Source organism: Lemur catta, chromosome 22 (genome assembly GCF_020740605.2).
Source record: "Lemur catta isolate mLemCat1 chromosome 22, mLemCat1.pri, whole genome shotgun sequence".
Lineage (NCBI taxonomy): Eukaryota > Metazoa > Chordata > Mammalia > Primates > Lemuridae > Lemur > Lemur catta.
Genome location: NC_059149.1, coordinates 25,935,132 through 25,959,312, shown reverse-complemented (window position 1 = coordinate 25,959,312; position 24,181 = coordinate 25,935,132). Strand labels below are relative to the sequence as shown.

Genomic DNA, 24,181 nt, shown 5'->3' with positions numbered 1-24,181 from the left:
TGGGGGAGTTACTACTCTTCTATTCATTAAAATTTGCTTGACTATAAATACATATGCCCACACATACAGACACTGGGCCCCCTCCCTACCGTTGTAGCTCTGGTCTTATCTCTGAAAAACACGGAGCAACACAATGGAGCAGCTTCAGTTCTCCCTGTTACAAATTATCCAAAAGCCAGAGCCCAAAGGTGCCAAAAGCAACCAGTATCGTTTACATAAGGGTTGAAGGCTAATAGTTAACTTTCTTCCTTTTAATTCCAGAAACAGTAAATAACGCCTCCCTTTACAACTACAAGGGAGTAAAATGTCACGAAATGGGGAAGAAAACATTAAGTCAATAGGAAAATGGGAAGGCTGGCTTGCAGCGCTCGGGGCGGCCCGGGTCCCCGTCGCCCGCGCCCAGCTCGCGTCCCGCGCCGCAGCCTTCTGTCCTCCTTCCCCGCCCCGGGGCGAGCTCGGCCTCTGTCGCTGAAGCCCGTCCCAGAGCCAGGCCTGGAAAAACAACGGCGAGAAACTTTGGCTCGGTTTGCGGTTCAGTGAAAAAAAGCAAACACTCAAGTTTGCTTCTAGGCTGCAGCTGCCGGTTCCGATTTGGGGGCGGGAAGGGGGAGGGGGGGGGTCACAACTCGGTCAGGTTCAAGTGCGCATGTGCACGAGGAGTCGGCTCGGGCACTTAGTGAGCGCCGACTGTGTACGGGCGGCCGAGGGTGTGTGGCGCGTGCGCGCGCGGCGGCCGGGCCGGGGAGCGGGGGCCGGGGCGCGGGCGGCGGGGGTGTGTCCCGAGTCCCGCCCGCCCGCTGGCTGGCGCGCTCCTCCGCTCCCTTCCCGGGCGGGAATCCGGGCCGGGTTGCGGCCGCGGCCGCGTACGTGAGCGCAGGGTCCCGGAGAGGGAGGGCAGGCCGGCCAGGTGGGCGCGAACCGAGCCCGGGCGGGCGGCCCGAGAGAAGCCGGGCCGCGGGCCGCGCCGGGTGGGCGGGCAGGGCCGCGGCAGCTGCGGCGCGGAGCCGAGTCGAGCCGTCCGAGCCGGGGCCGCCCGGCCCGCGCCGCTGTTCGTGGCGGGCTGAGGTGAGCTGCGCGGGGACCTCGCGGCGCGGCCGCCGGGGACGGGGGCGGCCGCGAACTTCCCACGCTCCGCACGCCGCGGGGGCCCGGGGTCCGGGAGGCCGGCGCGGTGGGGCGGCGGCGGGCGGGGCGCGGGGGCGCTGCGGCAGTGCCGGCGCTGGCGGGCGGCGGGCGGGGGTGGCCGCCGCTCTCGCGCGCCGCCTTGTTTATCTCGCCCGCTGCCGGCGCTCCGTCGGAGCCCCCTCCCCAACTTGGAGCGGCCGGCCGGCCAGCCCGCCCCCTCCCGACCCTTTCCGGCTGGGCCGCCAGCCCGGCCTCCCGCGCCCCGCGCGTTCCTGCCCGCCCCGGCGAGCGCCGGGCTGCGGGACGGGCGGCGCGACACACCCTCCGCCCCGCGGGCCGCCCGGCGCCCTCTCTCCGGTTCCGGCCACCGGCCCCGGGGGCCCCGCGCGCTCTCGCCCGGCCTCGCCTCACCCCGTGCCCCCTGGTTCTCCCTGCGGGTGCCACTGTGGGCATACAGGGTGGCCTGTGGGGGCCTGGACAGGGAGTTTGTCATGTGCAAACAATTCCAAAGGCAGCGTTTTCTTCCTGCCTTGCAGTTCAGGACTCAGAGCCTTCACTTTAGGGCTCACTCAGAGGTCTCACGAAGCCCACCTGCCAGACCGAGAGGGGTGCTGTCGCCTCCTTGTTTTTTGGGCAATTCGTGGTGGCTTTGGAGGACTTCCACCAGCCAGGCGTTCCCATGATGCCAGGCTTCCTGGCGCGGGGGGTGAGGTGGGGTGGGGTGGGGGAGTCCCTAGCGGTCGTCATTGCTTTCTTTACACCCCTCTTTCTAGGAAGGTGCAACTGGGGCAGTTTGCTTCAAAGAGAGTGATCAACAGGTATGGAAGGCCGCCTTGACACCCTCCTGAGGGGCTGTGTAAACAGAGGTGCCTGGTCTCAGGAACTTGAAACGCAAGGAAACACAGCCATTAAGTTCAACTCCACAGGTCCCTTTGAGGAGCCGCTGTGTTCTCAGCACGGTGTCACTCCCTCTGGGAGGTGGGGCAGGCACACGAGCAATCTCACGGGCTTCAGGAACCGAGACTAGGTGGAAGTGATTCGAGAGCTCAGGTTCAAGTAGGCTGCCTTAGTGCAAATGCTGGGGACAGGGGGCATATCAGATAAAGGGAAGGGACTTGGAGTACTACAGTTTTGAAATAAGTTATGCAAGGCCCAGAGACAAGAAGTAACAGGTGGGAGAGGTTCCAGAAGGCTGCAGGAGGAGCAGGGGTTCTCACTGTTATCTCAGGGAGGGAGGAGACAAAAGATACAGGAGATGATTCCCCCCTAGGGCTTGTAGTCCCAGGGAGGGGACAGAGAGATTTGAGCATGTGAAGTCAGACTCTAAGATAGTTCACCGTCAACTCAGTGCAAGGTATAGACGTAGTGATGTGGGAGGGCCCAGAAGGGAGCTAGGGGCAGGACCAGGGCTGTGTTCCTGGAGGTGGAGGATGAGACCCTTGAGATGGGCCACAGGTGGGAATGAACGTGGTTTTTCCGCGAGGCAAGGAGATGGCCTTGGCCTGCCCTGGGAATGTTCCTGAACAGTAGACGATAAAGCTGGAGAGGAACAATGGTTGAGATTGTGAGAGTCCTAGAAGGCCAGATGGGGGAATTGTACTTTACCCTGCGTGTACTGCAGACACAGTCAAGGTTTTTGAGTCAGAGACTGATACGATGAAAGGGTATTTGGAAAGGTTTTTGAGAGTCGTGTTGGGAGACACATCAGTATTAATAGGCTGTTGTGGAGTATCCGGGGTTTGGACTGGGATAATTGGAAATGGAAAAGAGGAGCTAGGTTTTAGCAACATTACTGTTGGAATAATCTATTTACAGGGGCAGGGTGAAGGGAAGAGATGAATAGAAATTAATTCTTTGTGGAAATTGATTACACACCAGGGCCTTGGAGCTGCTGTAGTTGGTAACTTGAGTAATCCGAAGTGTGTTTTGGGGAGAAGTAATGGACTGCTCAGGCTGCAGCAGAGTTTCTCGTGTCTGCTAAGATACCCCAACGTAGGTGTCCTCCAAGCAGCTGCGGCTCTGGGATTGGTGGGAAGCCAGGGAGTATGGTGTGGAGAGGCTGCCAAGGCCAGGAGAGGGAGGATAAACGCGGAGTCTTCTTGGTAACGGGGGCGGTGGAGGATGCTACTGAGTGGGACTCAAGATTACATTGTGCCTGGTGCTGAACCTGCAGCTGGAGAAGCCAGTCTGGGCAATTGGGCTCTCAGGAGGAGGGGCTGTTTGTTGACTCTGCTAATCATGAAGGTGGGATTGGAGGTTGGAGGGAAGTAGAATGGGATTTGCTAAAGGTGTAAATTGCTGGGCTTTGAAACACGTTGAACTTTGCTCATGGGTGGGGAGGGGGGGGAGGAAATTTGGGGCCTGGAGATATTGTCCCTCCCAAGGCCTGGTCCATTCTAGCCGGAGCCAGTTGCTCACTCCTGGGATCCTGGCCAACTGCAGGTAGAGGGGAGCTGGTGCTGTTTTTCCTGAGCTCTGAATTCTGCTTTCTTGTTGCGAGGGTTGACTTAGGGAGATTGGCTGAGCAAATTCCCCAAGCCTCAACTTGCAACATCCGAATTTGAATGATGATTGCAAAAAGTTGCAGAATGAGCTGAGAATGTAATGACAGTTACTTAGACTCCTTGTTTCTCTGAGATGCAGGATCAGTGAACTAGCAAGGGAAGAGGATTTGGGGTGGGGGGAATGTCGGGGAGGTTGGAGCAGATTTTTTTTTTTTAATAGGGAATATCTGACTGTCTGAAAAATAATTGCATGGAACAGTGGTTGTGCTAACTTACTCATTGTAGAGCAGTGTTGTCTGCACTGTTTTGACCGTGACCTACATTAAGAAATTACACTGTGACCTAGGACATACAATCATGTATGTAAAAATCTAATTTAAGTGCATGAAGTACTCCCTCCCTTTGCTTGGTGCAATTTCCTCCATCATTTCTATTTTTTATTCTATTATTTTTCATTTAAAAATGCTATTGTCTCCCACTAAATTAACCCAACCATTCTAATGGATCATGACCCACAGTTTGACAAACAGAGGGTTTTCACATCCAGTATTTGGCAACTGTTTACGTGCAGAGCTGCCCTGACTATTGCTGAAGGTGAAAGGAAGTGTAAGGCAGGGGTGGACAGTTTGTAGTCTAGTTGGAGAGAGAAGACATACCTTGATTAAGGCAAGACAATTAAATACCAAAATGAAAAATAAGTACCTGTAGGGTTCAGAAAAGAGGGGGGAGTGGTCTGTGCTGGCATGACTTGGAAAAACTTTTTGGAGTAAGGAAGGAAATCTGGGATGAACTGTTTGGGGTGTCTCTTGGTGCCGCAGAGGTGGGGAGGTGTAGAGTGAGCCGAGGCTTGGCGTTGGGAACGTGTACAGTGTGCTTGCGAAGAGGGAGGAACAGAGGATTCTTATTGAAGAGGAGGGAGAAATCAGGTTGGGAAAGTGGGCTGGGGTCATTGTAGGGGTTGTGAATGGGTGGCCCCTGGAATGTTGTAAGACATTCGGTCTGTTCAGATGTGTTATCGTTTGGACTGCACAAAGGTTTTAAAAAATTGGGGACCATCCCGAAGACTTGTGGATTTGCAGCTGTTTTCAAGAGTCACTTCAAGAGACTTGAATGCCAAGCCAGGGAATTTGGGATCGCCCTCATGGGCTCTGGGTGGGCACTGGAGGATTCCTGGTAGCACTGTGACATTATGGAATCTGAGCTATTTGTGTGCACCGGATTTGTTTTAGGCAAGTCAGTAGCACTTTTTTGAGAAGCTGCTGGCTGGAACTTTGAAATATTTTTATGATGATTGCAATGGATTTAGAGAAGGCTTTGACCTGTATTCTGCATTGTGAGGCAAATTTCTAGTGACCCCAGGATCTCTCCAGCCCTCCTGTTTTCCACTTCTGGCTGGCATGAGTAAGTGGCAGTGGCTCCTGGCACGTATCTCTGAGAATGATGTCGAGGTAGCAACTTGGTGAGATGTGAGTCATGGCCATCAAATGCTGGCTGACATTAGAGTCTCAGGAGCTTGGTGTTAACGCAGATGACTTCCAGAAAACTAGGCGGATTTTGGGGCCAGGTGAAGTGAGTAAGTTCAGGAATCTGTGGACTACCGCAGTTTGGTTTACCACCTGTGATTGAGAGCGCTTCCCAGGTGAGCTACAGGTGAGAGAGGCTGACTAATAGTCACCTTGCTTTTTACAAGTAGGACAAAATTCAGTTATTTAAAAATACTGCTTTTGCAGCGTTAAAAAAAAGTTGACACTGAAGCTCATTTTGCTTAAACATGTGTGGCTGTAGGATGCAAGGATAACCAGAAGTCAGCTGAATCGTATGTAATTAAATCCATTTCCTGTTTTATGTGATGGTTTGGTTACTGGACCAGAGGAATGGTGCAGCAGCTATGGTACATTTTGGCTTTAGTAACATATTAATTAACAGTTTCTTAAGATATGATGGTCCATGTTAAATCATAAGTGGTAAGATGTGGGCTAGATGGTGTTATTAATTTAATTTGACAATCATATGCAAAAACTGTTAATTACTGGCACTGAGTTGGCCTGGAAGGAGGTCTGAAAATGAATGCCATGGGTTCTATTCTTGGCCTTGATCCGTTTGACATTTTTCCAGTGCTGTGGGTAAAGATAGAGAAGGTATGTTTATCAGATTTATTAGTGGTGCAAAGGTGGGAGAGATTGCTTATTTCACACATAACATATATCAAGGTTCAACATCATCTAGAATGAGGGCCAAATTAAAAAACAAAACTAGGCTTGGATACAGTTGTTCATGCCTTTAATCCTAGCACTCTAGGAGGTTAAGGCAGGAGGATTGACTGAGGTCAGGAGTTCGAGACCAGCCTAAGCAAGAGCAAGACCTGTCTATACAAAAGATAGAAGAATTAGCTGGGCATGGTGGTGCAGGCCTGTAGTCCCAGCTACTTGGGAGGCTGAGGCAGGAGGATCGCTTGAGCCCAGGAGTTTGAGGCTGCACTAAGCTATGATGATACCACTGCACTCTACCTGGGCAACAGAGTGGCATCCTGTCTCTTAAAAGAAAAAAAAAAGGGAAAATAAATAAATTCAGTATGGGATATATGTGTAAAGTCTGATTTAGTTTAAAACATTTGAATTGTAATGTTTCGAGATGTTCATACCTTCTAATAATTCCACTTCTGGGGATATAGCTGAGACCACATCTGAAATGTAGATGATGTTTTATGCAGAGAGTTTTTTTAACTATAACGAAAAATTGTAAGTAACCTAGATATCCAATGGTGTGGGCTAGAGGTGATGGATGAGTGAATTCTGATGGACATGTCTTTATAATGGAATGTTAGGAAGTCATGAAAGGTAACTTTTAGGAGTAGTTTTAAAATAGTAGGAAAAATATTTCTGCTAAAAGTTAAGGTGCATTTACAATATGATTTCAAATGTTAAAAAAAGTGCTTAGAAAATGACTGGAAGGAAATATAATTCGAATACCAAAATATGAATGCTGGCTGCTTCTGGATGGGTTGAGGTGAGTGACTTTCTTTTTTTCACATTTTTATTTTATTGTTTGTATTTTGTATTGTGTGTATATATTTCACAGTGTGAAAAATAGTACTATTTCTAAAACATTTTATTGTTCAAGGACAGGGTGGGATAAAGTGGATGATTCACTCAGTGATTTATGTTGAGCACCTACCTGCTGTGTGTCAAGCATGGGGTTAGGCATTGGAGTCACAAAATGAGACTCAGTTCTTGACCTGAGGTTGCTGCAGGCCCATGAAGAGGGGCAGGTTACATGGAAAAAAGTCTTGGGCATTTTCTGTTGTTCATAAGTTCGGCGTGAGCCTTGAGTGGGATGAGGCTTTTAAAAAAATGAGTGCATTTCATACCTGGATCAGAAATTCAGCGATCCAATTGTAAGATTGAGTCTTTTTTTTTTTTTTTTTTCTGAGACAGGGTCTCCCTCTGTCCCCTGGGGTAGTTTGCAGTGTCATCATAGCTCAGTGCAGCCTCAAACTCCTAGGCTCAAGCAATCATCCTGCCTCAGCCTCCCAAGTACCTGGGACTACAGGTGCACGCCACCATGCCTGGCTAATTTTTCTGTTTTTAGTAGAGATGCAGTCTCACTGTGTTGCCCAGGCTGGTCCCGAACTCCTAGCCTCAAGCAGTCCTCCCGCCTCAGCCTCCCAAAGTGTTGGGATTATAGGTGTGAGCCACCACGCCCAGCCAAGATCTAGTCTTAATGGCCTCAGCTGTTCATGTGACATTTCGATAACCTGGGAGCCACAATTTAAAAGGAACATGAGCTAGCAAGACTTGATCCAGGAAGGGAGAGTAGGATGATTGATGTAGGATTGGGAATGACCGGACTACACTCACGGGATTTACACAGTAGCACCTTCAAACGTTTCTATGGTTATCAGGTACAGGACAGAGTAGACTTGTTCATTTTCACTCTTGGCATTGGAATATGAATAGTGGTTGTAACAGTTGCTTTATCCTCTGTAGCTTCAGATTCCTCATCCGTAGAATGACTACATTATATGATTTCTTGTCTGTAGAATGATCATGCTGAAGTTGTTGGGCTTTAAGTTCCTCTATAACCCTAAAGACTAGGAGAGCAGATTTCAGTTCAGTATGAAAAAGGATTTTCTAGCTGGCAGATCTGTATCTGCCAATGGTGTAAATGTCTGTAGTGAGCTTCCCGCCATTGGAGGTATTCAAGTAGGGTGGAATGCTGTTGATTAGGGATGCTGTAAAGGGCAGGAATTGGGCTGACCTCCAAAGTCCCTTCCACTTCCTAGGATCAGTTATTATGTGACATGTCAAAGCTGAAGCGTGGAGTAGAAGCTGTACCTCCAGTGGCAGGATATTTGAGTCAACATCGTCATATAAGTTCTTTAAAGAAGGTTTATATAGAGGTCTCAGTATTTTTGAGAGACCCTTCTGGGGTCATTTTAGAAGGGATGAGGAGACCTATTTTAAATTGGGTCAGGACTCAGGTTGTGGCCCCAGGGCTGCTGAAAATTAAATTTGGCCCTTAGGAAAAGAAGGTGGCGGTGGTGGGGGTGGGGAATAGCAAGTAGTAATGAACAAAATAGATTGACACAGAGTAATGTGATCATTGGCCAGTTCTACCCCTAAATCAAGATGGGGCTTTAGCTGGCTGCTAGATTCTCCACTTGGCTTGGAGGACCTGAAGGTTCCCTTGAGCCTCTCCTCCCCGGTTTGCATCCCACAGTGTGGATGTGTGTCACCGGGAACCGCGTGTTCAGCGCCATCCTGATGGAGACTGAGCTTTCTGATTGCTCTATAGAGAGCAGTTTAAAGAAACTTTTGAGTGGGATTTTCCAGGAAAGCATATATTTAGTTTATAGCAGACAATAAGTTTGTGGTTTGAGTTAAATTTTTATTTTTGCATTTTTATTATTTATAACTTACATGGGGACATTTTTATTTAGTGTAGTTTTGCTTAGATTTCACCTAAATACATGGTTTATTTGGAATCCACCCTGATTAATTTAAAATTTTTAGATTCTTATTCTTGATATTTTTGGGTTACTTTTGCCGTCGTCATCGTCGTCGGTTTTATTGTTAGGGGCACTGCGAGGGCAAAATCACACAACAGAAGTTTCTTAGCTCTGCAAAGAGAATAGAGGTTTATCTCATCTTTGGAGACCATCATGAGACGATTTATGTCTCCACGTGATTCATGCTCACATTTTGGCATTTGGCAAGAGAGGGCTCCCTTTCCACATGCAGTAAAGCAATTTTGGGGTGCACCGACTTAAGGAATGGCGGTTTCAGATGTATGTAAAAAGTATAGGCAGAACTTGGTTATTTAGGACTAAAATTGAAGATTTCTGTACACTTGATGATGGGCTCAGGTCTCCTTTATCTCTGTCATTTGTGCCTTGAGTGGTGTCTGTCGCATGGATGGTGCTTGTTGTATTGGTGCAAATTTGTTCCCTGGGCCATGTACAGTGGGTATGGGAAACAGACTAACTTATACCTTTTTTTTTTTTTTTTAAAGCAAAATACGATATGAAATCACAGTTCTCAGCCTTTCTCATCCTTTGAGGATCAAGAAACCATAAAACTCTTTTAGTAAAAACAACTACATTCAGTGGCTGTTTTTCAGCATACAGGAGGAACGAAAAACTCCCTCTCCTCTATTTTTCTTCTTCTGCTGAAAATGAATTGCTCTTGGTGTGCTGTTCTTAAATTCATGTGTCCTCTCTCCATTTTAATCTTGTTATCTATTTTTATGGTGACTGTCGCCATGGTACTCATGCTCCTTACATAGCACAACAGAGATTTCCAACGTCTGATAGGACAGCTCAAAGTTCTGCTGCAGCTGGGAGAGAGACTGTGTTTGAGTGTTTTTTTTTTTTCTTTTTTAATTGAGGTGTAATTTACATTCAGTGAAATGCTGAGATCTTAAGTGTGCTGTTGAATCAGTTTCGACAAGTGTGTATCAAGACAGAACATTTCCATCACCCCAGACGGGTTCCTTGTGACCCTTTCCAGATAAGCCCCACCCCCAACCAGAAGGACCACAAATCTGATTTCTCTCACCAGAGGTTAATTTCGCCTGGTAGGTTCTTAATATCATAATTTCGTGTTTCTAAGGACTTTATATGTAGTGCTTTGAAGAGGTTGGGGGGGGGTGTATGTTTAAAAATCAGTATCCTGTATGGTTAGATGGCCCCAGTGGGTAAATAATAATGTTTTAGAGTTTGTCTAATGGGAGGCTCAGATTTGTCCTCCCCATGAGCCCAAGGGATCTGGATTTATGTCGGGAATCCTGATTCCCAGATGGATGAGTCCAAGGCTCAGAGAACAAGGCCTGGTGTAGGATGTTTGATCAGACAAGGGCTGCCTTATTGAGGGGTGGAAAGGGTGAGTGTGTGTCTGTCCGTTTCAGTGTGTCATCTTGGAGAGCTGCAAAGCTGTGTTAGGAGGACTGGAATTACTCCTAGGACATCTCTTTGGATTAACAGAAGCTCCCTGGGCATGCTTCCTCTTTTTTCCTGCCTCTTCCTTGAACTAGCATATAAACTTAACAATGCGCAGAGTTACAGAGCTGGGCTTGTAATACTGAAACAAGATCTGTGTTGCAAAGCCCACGGCTGCCTGCAAGCACAGCTATGCACTGCTGCCTGCTCAGCCTCCTGGGAAGCGCAGGCCTGATCCAGGTTGAAATGGGCCCCAGACGTTACTGAAATGTATTGAACAGGGTCTGTTTCTTATTTTTTTTTAATTAAATGATTAAATGAAATTTTCATTATACAAGTAATATATGAACACATTCTCTGCAGGGGGAAAAAAAAATTGCAGACCTTCCAGAGCAAGCAAAAAGTCTTTTTTGGGGACCATTCCTCATCCTAGTCTCTTCCCCAGAGGTTAACCACTGTCATGGATTTCTTGGTATTCTTCAGATGCTTGGCATACTGACATTTATAGCCACAGGACTTGCAAAAAGTTAAGTGTGTTGTGCTGATGTTTCCCCTCCCTGCTCTCACTAGTGTCCTTGGTGATTGTTCTCTGTCTGTACAGCTCTTCTTGATTTTGCTGAACTCCCCTGCCTGGCCTCCCTTAGAACTAGAAGGCCAAACAGTTATTTCATCTTTCCGTAATTGATGGGCACTTAAGTTATTTCCAGATCGTTTGCTGTTACAGACATTGTTATAAAAAAACATTGTCCCCCATGCCTCTTTACAACACCTGTGAGTTTTCTCTAGGGTATGTACCGAGAAAGTGGAATTGCTGGGCAGTAGGGTACTTGAAAGACACATTATAGGGTCAGTTCTTCACTTAGAGTTAACTCAGAGCAGGGGATGCTTGCCCTGTGCTCAGACATTAAGCAGTTATTTTAGGACCAGGGCAGGATTTGGAGTGTGCTAGGTGTTTGCTAACCTGCCCTCGCAGGTCATGGATGTCAGTGCTGGGTGGTGAGAGGCGTTGGTCTCCTCCCTCGGAAAGGGCTCTTCTGGGCCCCACAGTCAATTCAGTGTGCTCCCGGCCACCCCGCACCCAGCCCCGCCAGCCCCTGAGGACTTTGGCCTGGATGTTGGTAGTGGTTGTGTGGGGAAGGATCACAGGCTGGAGTGCAGCCCATTCTGGACTCTGGAAGGGAAATTCTAAACCCAGTTCGCTCTGCCTGGAGACCCTCATCGCCACACCTGTGATTCTTCTCCACGTGGCTTGAATACTGAAGCCAAGGTGAGGGATTTGGAAGCATAGATGTTTTTTAAAGGCGTCTAGAATGCTGCCACGTTGTCGTTATTAGTGGTTTATGTTAATTCTAGAAGAATGGTATGTGCCTCTCTGTTATTTACACTTCTGGCCTTCATCTCTAGCTCTCTGCAGAATTCCTGGAAAATACGTGTTAGTCCTATCAGGTCAAACCCATGCATTTAGGAGCCAGTGTGGCAAGGGAGGGCGTGGCTGTGCCCTTCTTGAAGACAGCTGCAAGGCTGGCTGCGTGCTGGTGTCCCTGGTCACCCAGCTGGGGAGAGGCGGAGCCCCTTTGCAGCCTTCAGACCCTCATGCGGATGGTAAAGAAAGGATGGCACAGAAACGCCTCTGGTTCAGGCCCTAGGGGGACCCCACCCTTGCATTCCTACCCCTGTCCCAACCCAGTGTGCAGTCTATTGCCTTCGTTGGGGTGCTCGGGCATCTTCTCTGGTCCTCTGCAGGTGTTAGCAGGGCTTCTCTTTTCTGTCATTTTAGGATTTGGTGACCAAGTCTGCACTCCTCCCTCCCCTCCCTGGGTGACAAGTCATCTGGCTTTACAAGTCTTCTTTCCTGACGGGCAGCAACCAGTGTTCCCAGGGCAGACAATTTTCTAGTTTGGTAGGCGCTTGGGCTGGGATGGGCAGAGAGTTTCTTTTTGTTTTTAGTGCTTTTGCAGCGGTGCTGGATGCAGTGTCTATTTTCTTTTTGTCCTCTGTGGCCATAGCAGGATGACAGTCTGATCCACAGTGACATAGCCTGCATTGGGTATGACTTACCACGGAGCTCTTGCATAGTTTTGGTTTTTTTCTTAACTCTCTTACTCTGCCCTTTGTTGATGTTAAAATTTACACTCCCCACCTCCTTGGTACAAAGTCTTCCTTAAAATCTTCCCATAAGTTTGGCTCTTCAGTATACAGAATTTGTTGTCTGTTTTTTTCTTTTTCAGGCTAACATTTATTCTGCATTATGTGCTAGGCATGGTGCTCAGTATTCAACGTGCATTTCCTCACAATTTCCTCTCTCAGATCCAGAGAATCAGAATCTCTAGGAAGAAGAGCTTGGTGACTCTTAAACAAACAAACAAACAAACAAACAAACAAAACACAAGACACTTTTGGAAAAAAAAATTCATTGCCTCATTAAAGCCCCAAATTATCCTCTGGTATAGGAACCAATGTTTTTCTCATTTTACAGGTGAGGAAACTGAGGCACAGAGAGGTGAGGTCATTTGCCCAAGGTCACATCCCTGGGAAGTCTACGCTTGTGTACAACCTTGATTGTGTCGCTGTGCATTTATAAAAGGGTGAAATGAGAATTATTGCAGCCCAATCCTGGGGGAGCCCCGTGCTCAGTACTTTGCTGTCATAGTGCCCATTTCCCCTTCCATGCCACAACCACGGACACCACATTAACCTCTCAGTGACTCAAGGTTTTGATTATAAGGAACCCTAAGAGGGTATCTAGTCCAGCCTCCTTTCACTGCACACATCATTTTCTACAACGTGGTAGCAAGAGCATATAGTTTTTGGAACCAGGCATGTTTGGACTCACGTTTGAGTTCTGTCACTTTCTGGCCCTGTGACCTTGGGAAAATTTCTCAACCTCCCAGACTCGATTTGCTCATCTGTAAAATGGGGATGATGATGATGGTACTTATCCATTATTTGTGGGGGATTCAGTGAGATACCGAATGTGAAATGCTTAGCAAGTGACCGGCACATAAGTCTCTGATAGCTACTAGAACATTCTTGAAGGAACACCCGTCTTTGGAAGGGTGCCGATTACCTATAAGATTTCCTCGCATTCTCTTGCCTGTTTATTCCGTAACAGTTCTGATGACGTACTTAGATGGGATTTTATTCCTTGGGAACATCTCACTGTCTTTTTTTTTTCAAAAGAGTCTCTTCTGCCGGCCCTGAACTAGTCTGCCTGCCAGCCGGATACTGGGTAACACCTGACGCCGCAGTGTCAGCCTCCTGGGGGGGGGGGGGTCACCAGCACTGCTGTGCCACGGACCAGGCGTCTTGGTCCCTGGAGTGCGGATTTGATCCCTCACTTCTCTGGAAGCTTACGAGGGGGGGCATCTGCTCTCTCTGATTGATCCACATTTATCTTGTCACTTGGGCTCGGAACATCCTCACCCGTGAGCGCTACCTGCTCAGTGCCGCCACCCTGTCCGTTTCAGGAAAAGCATCCGAGAGTGGATGCCCTGACAGCCTGAGCGGAGGCTGGAGTGATGCTCACTCAGCCTGTTTCTTCGTCTCTGTGTCGTCTCTGAATTCATTTGCAGCCCCACAGTTATTGGGGCATAAAGATTCCTTAAATGGCTTCCTCCAGAGAAAGATACGTTTAAGGCACTTCCTTAGAGGTTTGTGCCCTGGGCCAGCCCCTCCCCCACGCGGGTCATTTTCCACCCTGTGTTTAAATGATCTTCCCGGATGGTGACTGTGTTCTCTTCGCCAAAGCTGACTTTCTGTTTGGGGGGGGAAACGTGTGTCTCCTTCAACCTCCAGTCATTCAGCTTTTTTTTTTTTTCCCATTCATAAGACATTTTATTTTGACTTATTTAACTTATGTCAAAAACATAACATTTTAACACGGATATTCATTTAACCTGATGGGCTTAATTCTAAAAACCATCTTTTTTATCAGGCTTCAGTGTCAGCTTGCAGCATGTTTTTTGCATTTTCCTGAAAGAAGCAAATGCTCATTCATTCCACTCATTATACGACGCAAGTATATGAATGTAGCGCCGGAGCATAGGAAGTGCTTTTATCCACAAGTGCTGGCTGTGTGAACCAGGTGGAAGCTCAGTTAGGCCCCACATTCTGTAAGGGTGGGGTCTGAATCTTAGGCTTCTTAATATTCCGCTCAGCAAGTCGTCAAGAGCCGGGCCCACGTGTTGCATATCAGCAGATGCTTAAAGGTGCTGGGCTTTTTTTTTTTTAATTTTTAATTATTATAGCTACATAATAGTTGTATATCTTTATAGGGTACATGTGATGTTTTGATACAGGCGTACAATGTGAATTAATCATATCAGGGTAATTGGGGTATCCATCACCTTAGGCGTTGGTCATTTCTTTGTGTTGGGAACTTGCCAATTCTACTCTTTTAGTTATTTTAAAGTATACCCTAACTTACTGTTGATTATGGTCAGTTTATTGTGTTATCACATGTTGTTCATACTATCTAAGCATATTTCTGCACCCATTAGCCATCCCCACCTTATCCCTCCTTTCCCGCTACCCTTCCCAGCTTCTGGTAACTGTCATTCTGCTGTCTCCGTGAGAGCAATTGTTTTCAATATCTGGCTCCCGCATTTGAATGAGAACATGTGAGATTTGTCCTTCTGTGCCTGCGCTGGGTTTTTGCTCTGGAGCACCCCTTTCCCTGGGGTTCTGGTGAGTTTCTCCCTCTGTGGGTCTGCACCGGTGTGGGCCGGATCTGCCTGGGGAGGCCTGGCCCTGGGGCACCAAGACTGAGATTTAGGCTTGGGGGGGGAGCCGAGCAGGATGGGGACCCATCGCCAAAAGTGAGGTGAGCAGGCACCTGGTCACATGGGTGACAGCAGGTGTCTGTTGTGGCCTTCGGCTCCAGGGGCAAGGCCGTCTGACTTGGTGCTGAGTTCTAAGCACTCAACACTGGCCTTGGTTCGTTTTGGCTGGCAGGCCACTAAGTGGACTGGGTTGGATTTCTTGGTCCTGCTATCTTGCTGAAATCAGTTTGTTGTGATTTCAGTTAATTAGTGGCTGACCCCTCATCAACTTCATGATTTCCTTCAGAGTCAGTGGTTGCATTACAGTTTTGGAGGAATATCCTTTCCAACCTCAGTTCCTAGATGCCAGCTGGGCAGTGCCTGCTGACCACTCAGAGTCGCTCATGATGGTGTTTAGCTATCACTGGTCTGAAACGGGAGTGGGGGACAGAAACACATCTGTTGAGTTCCTTCTAGATTCTGGGTGCTGTGCAGGTTTACCCTCATAACAGCTCTGTTCCTATCACTACAGGTGAGGTGGGGAAACTGAGGCTCTGAGGTGGCGGCCAGCTGTCCATGCCTCTGGCTGCAGTCTGCTGTTTGCCCGGCAGAGCTCCCTGGGCAGTCTCGTGCCTTTGCTTAGCCTCTTGTGGCCGTGCTGAGCATCCGTTTCGATGTGCTAGTTTTAGTGCCTCGGTGGCACCCGGCCTTCTTCCCCCAGCTACGGCACTCCTGGGGGATTGGAAGCATTGCTGTTGGTGTTAGTGGTTGCAGGGGGATGGGTGGGCACCCTTTCCCAGGAGAGCAGACTGGAGACCCTCAGGAGAGAGTGATGGGGTGGGTTCTGTCCCATCTGGAAACAGAAACACGTATAGTTAATTGTGGAATTAAAATAAAAGGGAATGTTGGATTAAAAGTTGACCTGCTGTAGTCTGGTACGTCCCTTTCTGGCCAGATGGAGCTATTCCCACTGGCCCGTCAGCCATTCTGGTTTTGGAACAGACAGATTCTGGTCCCCAGCTCTTATTTCAGGTTTCTTAACGTAGTCAGCCGCGAGAATGTTCTGCCATCCCGATGTGTCTTATCTCGTGACTTATGATTTCCAAGATCATAGCTGACCTCCCATTGGCTTACATGCTGGACTGGAGGCTCCCAGAGGAGAATTGGATTCCTGAGGGGTATTTGGGTGGCACCCTGATTCCTCCCGTTTGTTATCTTCTGGCTGGGGGTCTCTGGTTGGCTGATCTTGTCTGCATGGGCATGATTTCTCTAACTTAATTTTGGATCTTACACACCTGGCTGGCCCCCAGGCCGGGCAAGACACTTTCTTGGGCACCTGCACCCCTGTGTGCCCCGACTGTCCACCTGGAGGGGAGGATGGCCGCCTTTTCATGACCTGTTGATTCCAGCCAGGTGAGTCACCAGGTAGCTCTTATCTTCCTCCCAATGCCTGTTTATTTGGCATCATTAGGGAATGTGATAATTCGAGACAGTGAGGTTTGAGCTCCAAACCAGTTTTCTGCTTCAACCATTTCACCGTCTGGAGTGATTCTTGTTTATTTGGCATCGTCAGGGAATGTGATTATTCATTCAAATGACTGTTGAGTTCCAAATGGTGTTTCTACTTTAACCTCTTACATGGAAAAAATATATAAAGTAGAGCTTGTATTCCTGTGCTTTCTTCAAGGAGTGAGAACACAGGAACCCTTTTTGTGAGTCTCAGGACTGGCACCTGGCGGGCACATCGTCACCTCGCAGGCCTCCCTTTCTGGCGAGTGCCCGCTCAGGGCTTTAAATGCGGCTTTTAAAATTCTCATGCCTGTGTTTTATATTTTGGGGGTGGCAATCTTTTGTTGTCAGCTTTTGCTTGTCATTATTGTATGTGCTTCCAATAGATCCCTTAATGAAACTCACTCTCTTCCTCCAGACCCCCCCACCCACCGGTCCTGAGCCCGTCTTGCTGCTAGGTCTCTACTTGTGGAGAACAGAGAACTGGACCAGGGAGGAGCCAGGAAAGCTGCACATGCCACAGCTTTGGGGCAAATATGTGACCTTCTTCAGGAACCTCAGTGTTTTTAGCTGTACAGTGGGTATAATGTTGTCCTTCCATATTGAATTGAGTTGCTGGCAGGTCGGGAAAGAAAAGAAACACCCAGTTGTGCATATTAAAGTGAGAGTAAACCTGAGCGCCACGCAAACATTCATTGGTGGTGGTTTGAGTTCGTCTGTGTGGGTCTCTTAAAAGCTTACCCCGAAAACTGCTGGAGAAAACTGCTAGTTCTCTGAGGCTGGCTCTCCCCGGGGGATTCTCAGCTCCTGGTTCCCTCCCTGCAGTCCTGGCTCTGGGTAAAATGCCAAGTCAGCAATCGTCCTCCTCCCCGCCCCTTTCTGGAACTCTCACGTGGTCTTAGCACAGTTTCAATCAGGTTTAACCACTTTGCTCGCCACCCTTCCCCCACCGCGAGCATGTGTTCCTCTGTCCCCGAGCACGTACAGAAATGGTGCTGGACGTCCCCTCGCTCGGCACACTCCTTGTGTCATATCCTCCACCTGCTTTTAAGAAAACATTGTCTTAGGATCGAGTTTGAACGCTGTTTAAAATTCTACCCTTGCCCTTGGTAGCTCTGTCGTCACTTTGGGGCAAGCAGCAGGTATTCTTTCTTCTAACGTGTTGTTTTTGAATCTGGGACTCTTCTCACCGCGGGGAGGAGCAGCTGTTTAAAATCATAAGTCTGGATGGTTTATATGATCTCTTCCCTCAAAGCGCTTACAGTCTAAGGGAGGTGCAGTCCTACTGGAGCTAGTGTTAATAGGAACAGTTATGGATTCCTGAGCCTGACTGTGTGCTGAGAACTGTCTCGTTTAGTGCAGAGGAGCTATGAGCAAAGCGCACCCCGAGTTTGAGACCAGAGCGGGACGTAGGTGTGAAGGAAGGGGAAGTGCGTTTGTTCCTGGGTAGAACTGTGAAAATGCTTTCCTTTCCTGCCGGCAGCGGCAGCGCAGATAGAAACGGTCTCTTTTACTTGATTGGATGACTGTGGTGCCGTCAGACGGACAGAAGTATTTGTTGGTTGGGATCATTTATTACTTGCTGGAAAGAATTCACTATAATCAGATCAGATGACCTATTTCTGTGGCCCATCTGCCGGAATATGAAAATAGCACTGTTATTTGGGGCCCTTATTGTTCCCTTCCGTTATTCTGTTACTTAGAGTAATAGGAAGGCGGGGTGCTCAGTTAGGGGGTTCCAGCCCTGAAGGGGAGTGGGACAGTCTTTCAGGTCCTCGTCAGTTCTGATAGTCTGCCATTTAAATTTTACTGGTAGTCTAAACTAGCATACACTGGTGCAGTGTAATCCAGATTTTAGAAACCTTCAGAAAAAGACAAGAATTAGAATGCCCTGAGAATACGAATTGTGACTCTCTGGCCAGCTGACTGGGAGCTATTGGATGGATCACTAATATGCTTGGTGCCCTGTATCTCAAGCTCGCACTGTGAAAATTTTAAGTACGCACCACACCCTGATAAATGATTTCAGAGGTCTGGAAGTTTTAGCTTTGGTTGCACTTGGTAGGGGGTTTTCTGTCCGTGAAGAAAGGATCCATGTGTGCTTAGCAAAATTGAGGCTTGAGAACCACCAGGTAGCAGTTGTGTAGTGATGATGGGACTTGACAGCTTGCTCCTGCCAAGGTTCCAGTGGTGACCTGCAAACCAGGAGGACCATAAACATATTTGCACTTACTTACAAGTATGCTTGCAAGTGTACATGGCAGCTGTCAACAGAGATGTTGACTAAGAATTGCTGAAAATGAACTATTTGGGAATCCTGTTCTCCATGGAGTTTGCTATGAAATCAGAGCTGTGCTTGGCTGCAAACATTTTGGCCCTTTGGTTAGTTTAGAGCATCACACTAAAAAAAATTCAAGTTAAAATGTTATAGATTTAAAAGAAAAAAGATTTTTATTTGTTTTATTTATAGTACTCCCAAATCTTAATTTTTAATAAAAGATTAATAATGGGCCAGGTGCGGTGGCTCACGCCTGTAATCCTAGCACTTTGGGAGGCCGAGGTGGGAGGATTGCTTGAGCTCAAGAGTTGGAGACCAGTTTGAGCAAGAGCAAGACCTTCTCTCTACTAAAAGTAGAAAAAATTAGCTGGGTGTGGCAGTGTAGTCCCAGCTACTCTGGAGGCTGAGGCAGGAGGGTTGGTTGAGCCCAGGAGTTGGAGGTTGCAGGGAACTATGATGATGCCACTGTACTCTAGCCTGGGTGATAGAACGAGACTCTGTCTCCAAAAAAAAAAAAAAAAGACATGCAAAATATTAACCAAAGAAGTAAAAACTTAAACTGTTGTTCTTGTAGCAGTACCCAGTGGAGATCATAAAATACACAGAAAGCTGTGGTTTAGCAGAGAATCTGAAACTCTTGACAGAGAGTTGATATCCCTCCCTTGACCCATAATTTATTCATTAGAGAGGTAGCAAGCACCCAAACTTTTGCAAGGAGGAGGCTGACTCCAAACTTCACTCTCCTTAACTTAAAAAAAAACCCCTATTAGTTGTGTAATGAATCACTTTGACGTATGACCTGTGTCCTAGAAGTGCTGCTAGGTGATTTCATGGCCTGCGGTGTCTCTGGGTGGTAGGAGAGAGCAACCCTTGCGCGTGAGTGTGTGCACGCACGTACGTGTGCACGCACGTACGTGTGCAGAGACGTGTGGTTGTCCAGCAACAGTCACATGACAAACAGCAATTTGCAACTCTGAACCACAGAGAGAGTTTGTTTTACTATTCTGCCTGTTCCAGTTATTTAACTGATGGCAGATGTCCTCACTAAGGGCGCTTAGCACATCAGGGTATGTTTGCTGAGCCTGGAAAGGGCTAACCCCCTTTTGGACATTGACCAAAATACATAATATAGGGTGGCTAACCCCTCCTCTTGGTGACAGCAGTAGGGGTGGGGAGAACAAGGGGGCTCGGGGTCCCCTTAGAACTGTACCGAGAAGTCTTCAGCACAAGTTTGTGTTTCAATCAAGGAATTCCGTAAGCCGAGAATGTAAAACCGTAAAGAGGGATTTGGCTGCATGTTGAAATACTGTTGTTGTTACTCAGAATTAGATGTTTCTTGATTTTTCTTGACTGCTCTGGAACCATATGGCAGACGAGGGGATGGCTGGTTTGTGTGGACCATTGACAGCTCCCAAGAAAGAGACGAGCGGGGGAGTGAGTGGAAGAAGAGAACAGGGCTGGGCGGTTTGAAGGCGGCCAGTGCTGGACCGGTAGAAGCATCCCAGGAGGGAGAGGAGGACCCTTGGTGAGAGGTGTAAGATAGCAGGCCATCCTGAAAAGTCGCTTGGGCCCAGAGTTTGCCTTGGCAGACCTTTACCGTTGCTCTGATTCACTTCCAAGTCCCAGAGGGCTCTTGGTTTATTAATATTTGTGTTATCTACAGAGCCAGGTCCATAGCATCGTAGCATAACAAGCTAACAAGCGGGCTGATTAACCCAGGAGAGACATCGATTGATATCTGGGGATGCCTCCCTGCCTAGGTTAGTCTACTTTCATATTTTTCACTTCCATGCTATTAACTCCTGGTGTAGACTTGGCTAAAGTTTTCCCTAAGAGGGCAATATGTGTGTAAAGGTCTTCCCAAACCCGGCTGCTAAATGATTAACAGTGACTTGGACGGCTGAGGAAGGTCAGACTTAAACCTTTATTTTATAGGTAAGAGGCCAAGATGCAAGTGGAGAAGAGAATTTTCAAGGAATGAAAATGCACGGGGAAATGGAAATGTAGACTTTCCGATCAGGAACTGTTGTTTTCTATCAAACTTCACTAACATGGAGGGAAAAATACCAGTTAGATGAAAAGCAACTCACGTGTTTTATCTTGAGAGATCCCACTCCTACTGGAATAATGGCTGGATCGTGACTTTTGACACCAGACAGACTCAAGTTCAAACCTAAGGCTGCCCGTTCCTAGTTGTGTAGCCTCAGCAACCTAATCTGTCCCAGGCACGGTCACCGCATCAGAAATAAAAGACCATATGTTTATCTCCAGTCGTGTTGAGGATTAAATTAGATACAATTTATGAAAGCTAGTGCCTGTTAGGCACTTAATAAAGGCAGTTTCTCTTCCTTCTTTCTCTTCTGCTTTTAAAAATTAAGATTTGGGAGGACTATAAATAAAACAAATAATAAAATGTATTTCAGTTGTGGAATTCTGGTCGGTAGAGCGAAGGCAGACATGTGGGAACCCGCCGGAAGGGGGCAGGTTCACCAACTTGATGCGAATCCAGCAGGCTTTGGAACGTGCAGGCTCGCAAACAAAATTGAAAGTAAAAAGTTATTCTTTAAATTAAAACGAAAAAAGAGAAAAAGGCTTACAAAAACATAGGATTTGTTCATCAAACATTTCAGGCGCCATTTGAAGACTGGGAACCCAGGAATTTTGGAAATACTACCCTTTTTTCATTTTCAGTGGTAGAAACCCCAAACTTCCTGCTCTGGAAGGTGGGGGTGGCCACCGGGTTTTTTTGTTTTTTTTTTTCTTTCTTTTTGCCAAGAAAAGCAGCCTCTTTCTCTGGGTTGATGCTGCCCTCTGATGTCTCTATGTGGCATTGCGGCTTCACCTCTAGACCCTGTCGGATCAATTAAACTGAGAGTGAGAGGTTCTCGATCCTAGCCTGAGGCTGCAAGGACAAAGGTAGGTAGGTGCCTGAGTTTTTAAAAACAGTTTATTTTAATAGCTTGGGTACATATTTTTTTGCGGTGGTAAAGAATCTACTTCTTAACGTTTCTCTTTTTATTGTTGTAATGATGCCTTCTGAGTCATTCTTGGATGTAATGTCACCAGACACCTAGATAGGAACTCCGTCTGCAGGCCAGGCTCCTCCCTCTTCCTGATCTTTGCTTTGCTTTCTAGGGAACTCACGGTAGATCTCCGTGCTGTTAGACGCTAGCCTTTGAGGCTATGGGTAAAACACTCAGGAAAACCCGTTGCTCAATATTTGCAACTTTGTTATTATCCGGTTCAATTCTTTTTGCCATTCCTGCTCTGTAACTGTGGAGATGTTCGCTCGCATACCTTGCTGGGATGGTTCAGGAGGAGGCCAGGATTGGCGAGACGGGGAGGTGGTGTGGGACCGAGACAAAGCCTTTTGGATGAGGGTAAAAGGTACAGAAGGTTTATAGAACTGTCCAAAGACAGTTTGAGCTGGGAGCCGTGTTGACAGGTGTCCTCTTGAGGTGACTGTGACAGGACTGTGGGCGGGGGGCAGGCAGAATGTCGGCACACAGTCTCTCGGCAGACCGGGCGGCCGGGAAGCCAGTGTTGGTGTGGAAAGCCCGGTGTTGCCTGCCTGCCCTGGCGCCACAGCCCCTGGGGTGCTCTGTGCCCACGTCCGATCCTCAGCGCAGTATTGACTGAGTGAGTGAACGGGAGCAAACAGAGCACCTGGAACAGCAGAGGTTGGGGCCGAGCAGCCGTGCTCTGCAGGAGGAGGGCAGCAGGAGTTTGCAAAGTGCTGGGCCCGTTCTTCCCTTCCCACCCGCAGACCCGGGCCCGGGAGCAGGGGCAGCTTGGTCCCCCGGCGGGATCCACATCGAGAGCCCTGTTCAGGCTCTGGCACCAACTCCCTTAGTCACTGTGAACAGGACACTTAGGCTCTCAGCATTAGTTTCTTCACGTGTAAAATAAGTGTGTCGTGGTTCGTTTCCATGGCTTTGAAGCCAGCTGACCTTGAGAATCTGTGTGTGTCCAACAAATGTGCTCCGGCTCTGACCCGGCAAGGTCACGTCCAGGAAGTTCACCCAGGGAAGCCGTCAGCGACACATGTGCGCAGAGTAAGGGTAGCTCGGGCTGCTGGCTGTGGGCAGGGCCGTTGAGACAGCAAAACATTGGATACAGCCTTGAGCTGCAATAACAAGGGATTTGTTAAATTAGCAATGTTGCATCCACCTAAGAAAATACCATGTGGCTTCTGAATGTTTGCTTATAGAATAACATTTAATGAAATAGTAACACTTAGCGATTAAGTGAAAATTCATTTTACCGAACAACGATCCCATTTTTACGGAAATAAAAGTATGCAATTACATGTATAGCAGGAAACAAGGACTACTGTAGAAGAAGAATGGGCATCTCTGGGAGGCAGGTTCGCGAGTGATTTGTTTTCCTGTGTGCTTATGGCATTTTCTAAACATCCTACTAGGTTTCTAAACATCCTGCTAGGAGTGGCTATTACTTTTGTAAAAAGGAGAAATGGTAAAAGTTACTTAAAATGTTCATTTACTTTAATGGACACCTGCCGGCTCCTGCTGCGTGTGGGGCTCTGTCCTGAGAGCTCCCTGGTTCCTCCGGGTGATGGACGGAGGACTCAGTGTCTCTTTCCCTCCGCAGGAGAGCAGCAGCATGGCCAGCGTGCTGTCCCGGCGCCTTGGGAAGCGGTCCCTCCTGGGAGCCCGGGTGTTGGGACCCAGTGTCCCAGACGGACCGTCAGGGCCCGCCCCACCCCTGGAGCCGCTGCTGGAGGGGGCCGCTCCCCAGCCCTTCCTGGCCTCCGAGGACACCTCCTGCCAGGAGCAGCCCAAGGAGGTCCTCAAGGCTCCTGGCACCGCAGGCCTCCAGCAGGTGGCCTTTCAGCCCGGGCAGAAGGTAGGTCGATCTCAGCATGGGCAGGTGTGTGATCTCGCAAGGCTCGGGGCTGGCAGGCCCTTTTCCCTCCAGCCACGTGGGCTCCCTGCCCAAGAGAACGTCATCGCTGGCAGGCCCAGGCTCCTCCAAGACTGTGTTGTCTGTAGGAGAAGGTGGCAGGACCTGGCACCCGACGTTCTGGGCTTTGGCCTGCTTGAAACCTCAGTTCAAAGCATGGCCGTAGCTCAGTTTCTCTTAGTCTCCCTTGGTTTGCAACTTTACAAAACAAGAGAAAGGACCTCAGGCTCATGAGAGTCAGAGAAGATTGCATCTTTGAGTTACCTTTGGATGTTTTCGAGAGACCAGGGTGTCTGTTTAGTTGGGAATCCGTGTGGATTTCCTTTTCCACCGTCCCCTCCCGTGTGGCAGGGCCCAGGGTTGTCTGATGTTGTTACCAGATCAGGTGCATGGAGTTCGCTTCCATTGCCTTCTCAAGGGCCCGAAAATAGGGACTCTGCCTCCCTGGTGTCCCTTGTGCCCTCCAGGCCTCTCTTCCTCTGAGCTGAAGGTGACCTCCAGCTTCCAGGTACCCCCTAGAGCGGGCTCAGCCTGCCTCCACCGCTCCCAGCTTGTCCCCAGTAGACTCAGAGTCCTCTGAAGGGGAAAGTGCAGGTCAGAGCAATTCAGGGCGACAGGTGGGCGCCGGCAGCAGGTAGCTGGGAAC

At 48.4% G+C, this 24,181-nt stretch overlaps 1 protein-coding gene across 7 annotated transcripts in view; it reads left to right on the top strand.

Moving 5' to 3' along the window:
* The first annotated feature begins 665 nt into the window (after positions 1–665).
* The window catches only part of ZNF395 (zinc finger protein 395), a 36,128-nt gene continuing 12,612 nt past the window's right edge, over positions 666–24,181 (top strand). Inside the window, exons 1-2 of one of the 7 annotated variants that reach the window (XM_045535559.1) lie at positions 666–707; positions 23,224–23,478. In XM_045535559.1, the coding sequence (XP_045391515.1) occupies positions 23,236–23,478 (243 nt within the window). In that variant the 5' untranslated portion in view covers positions 666–707; positions 23,224–23,235. Of the gene's footprint in view, positions 708–806; positions 864–1,007; positions 1,066–1,880; positions 1,944–19,508; positions 23,479–24,181 lie in introns of those variants that run through there. The other 6 variants (XM_045535555.1, XM_045535558.1, XM_045535557.1 and 3 more) reach the window with 6 other exon arrangements.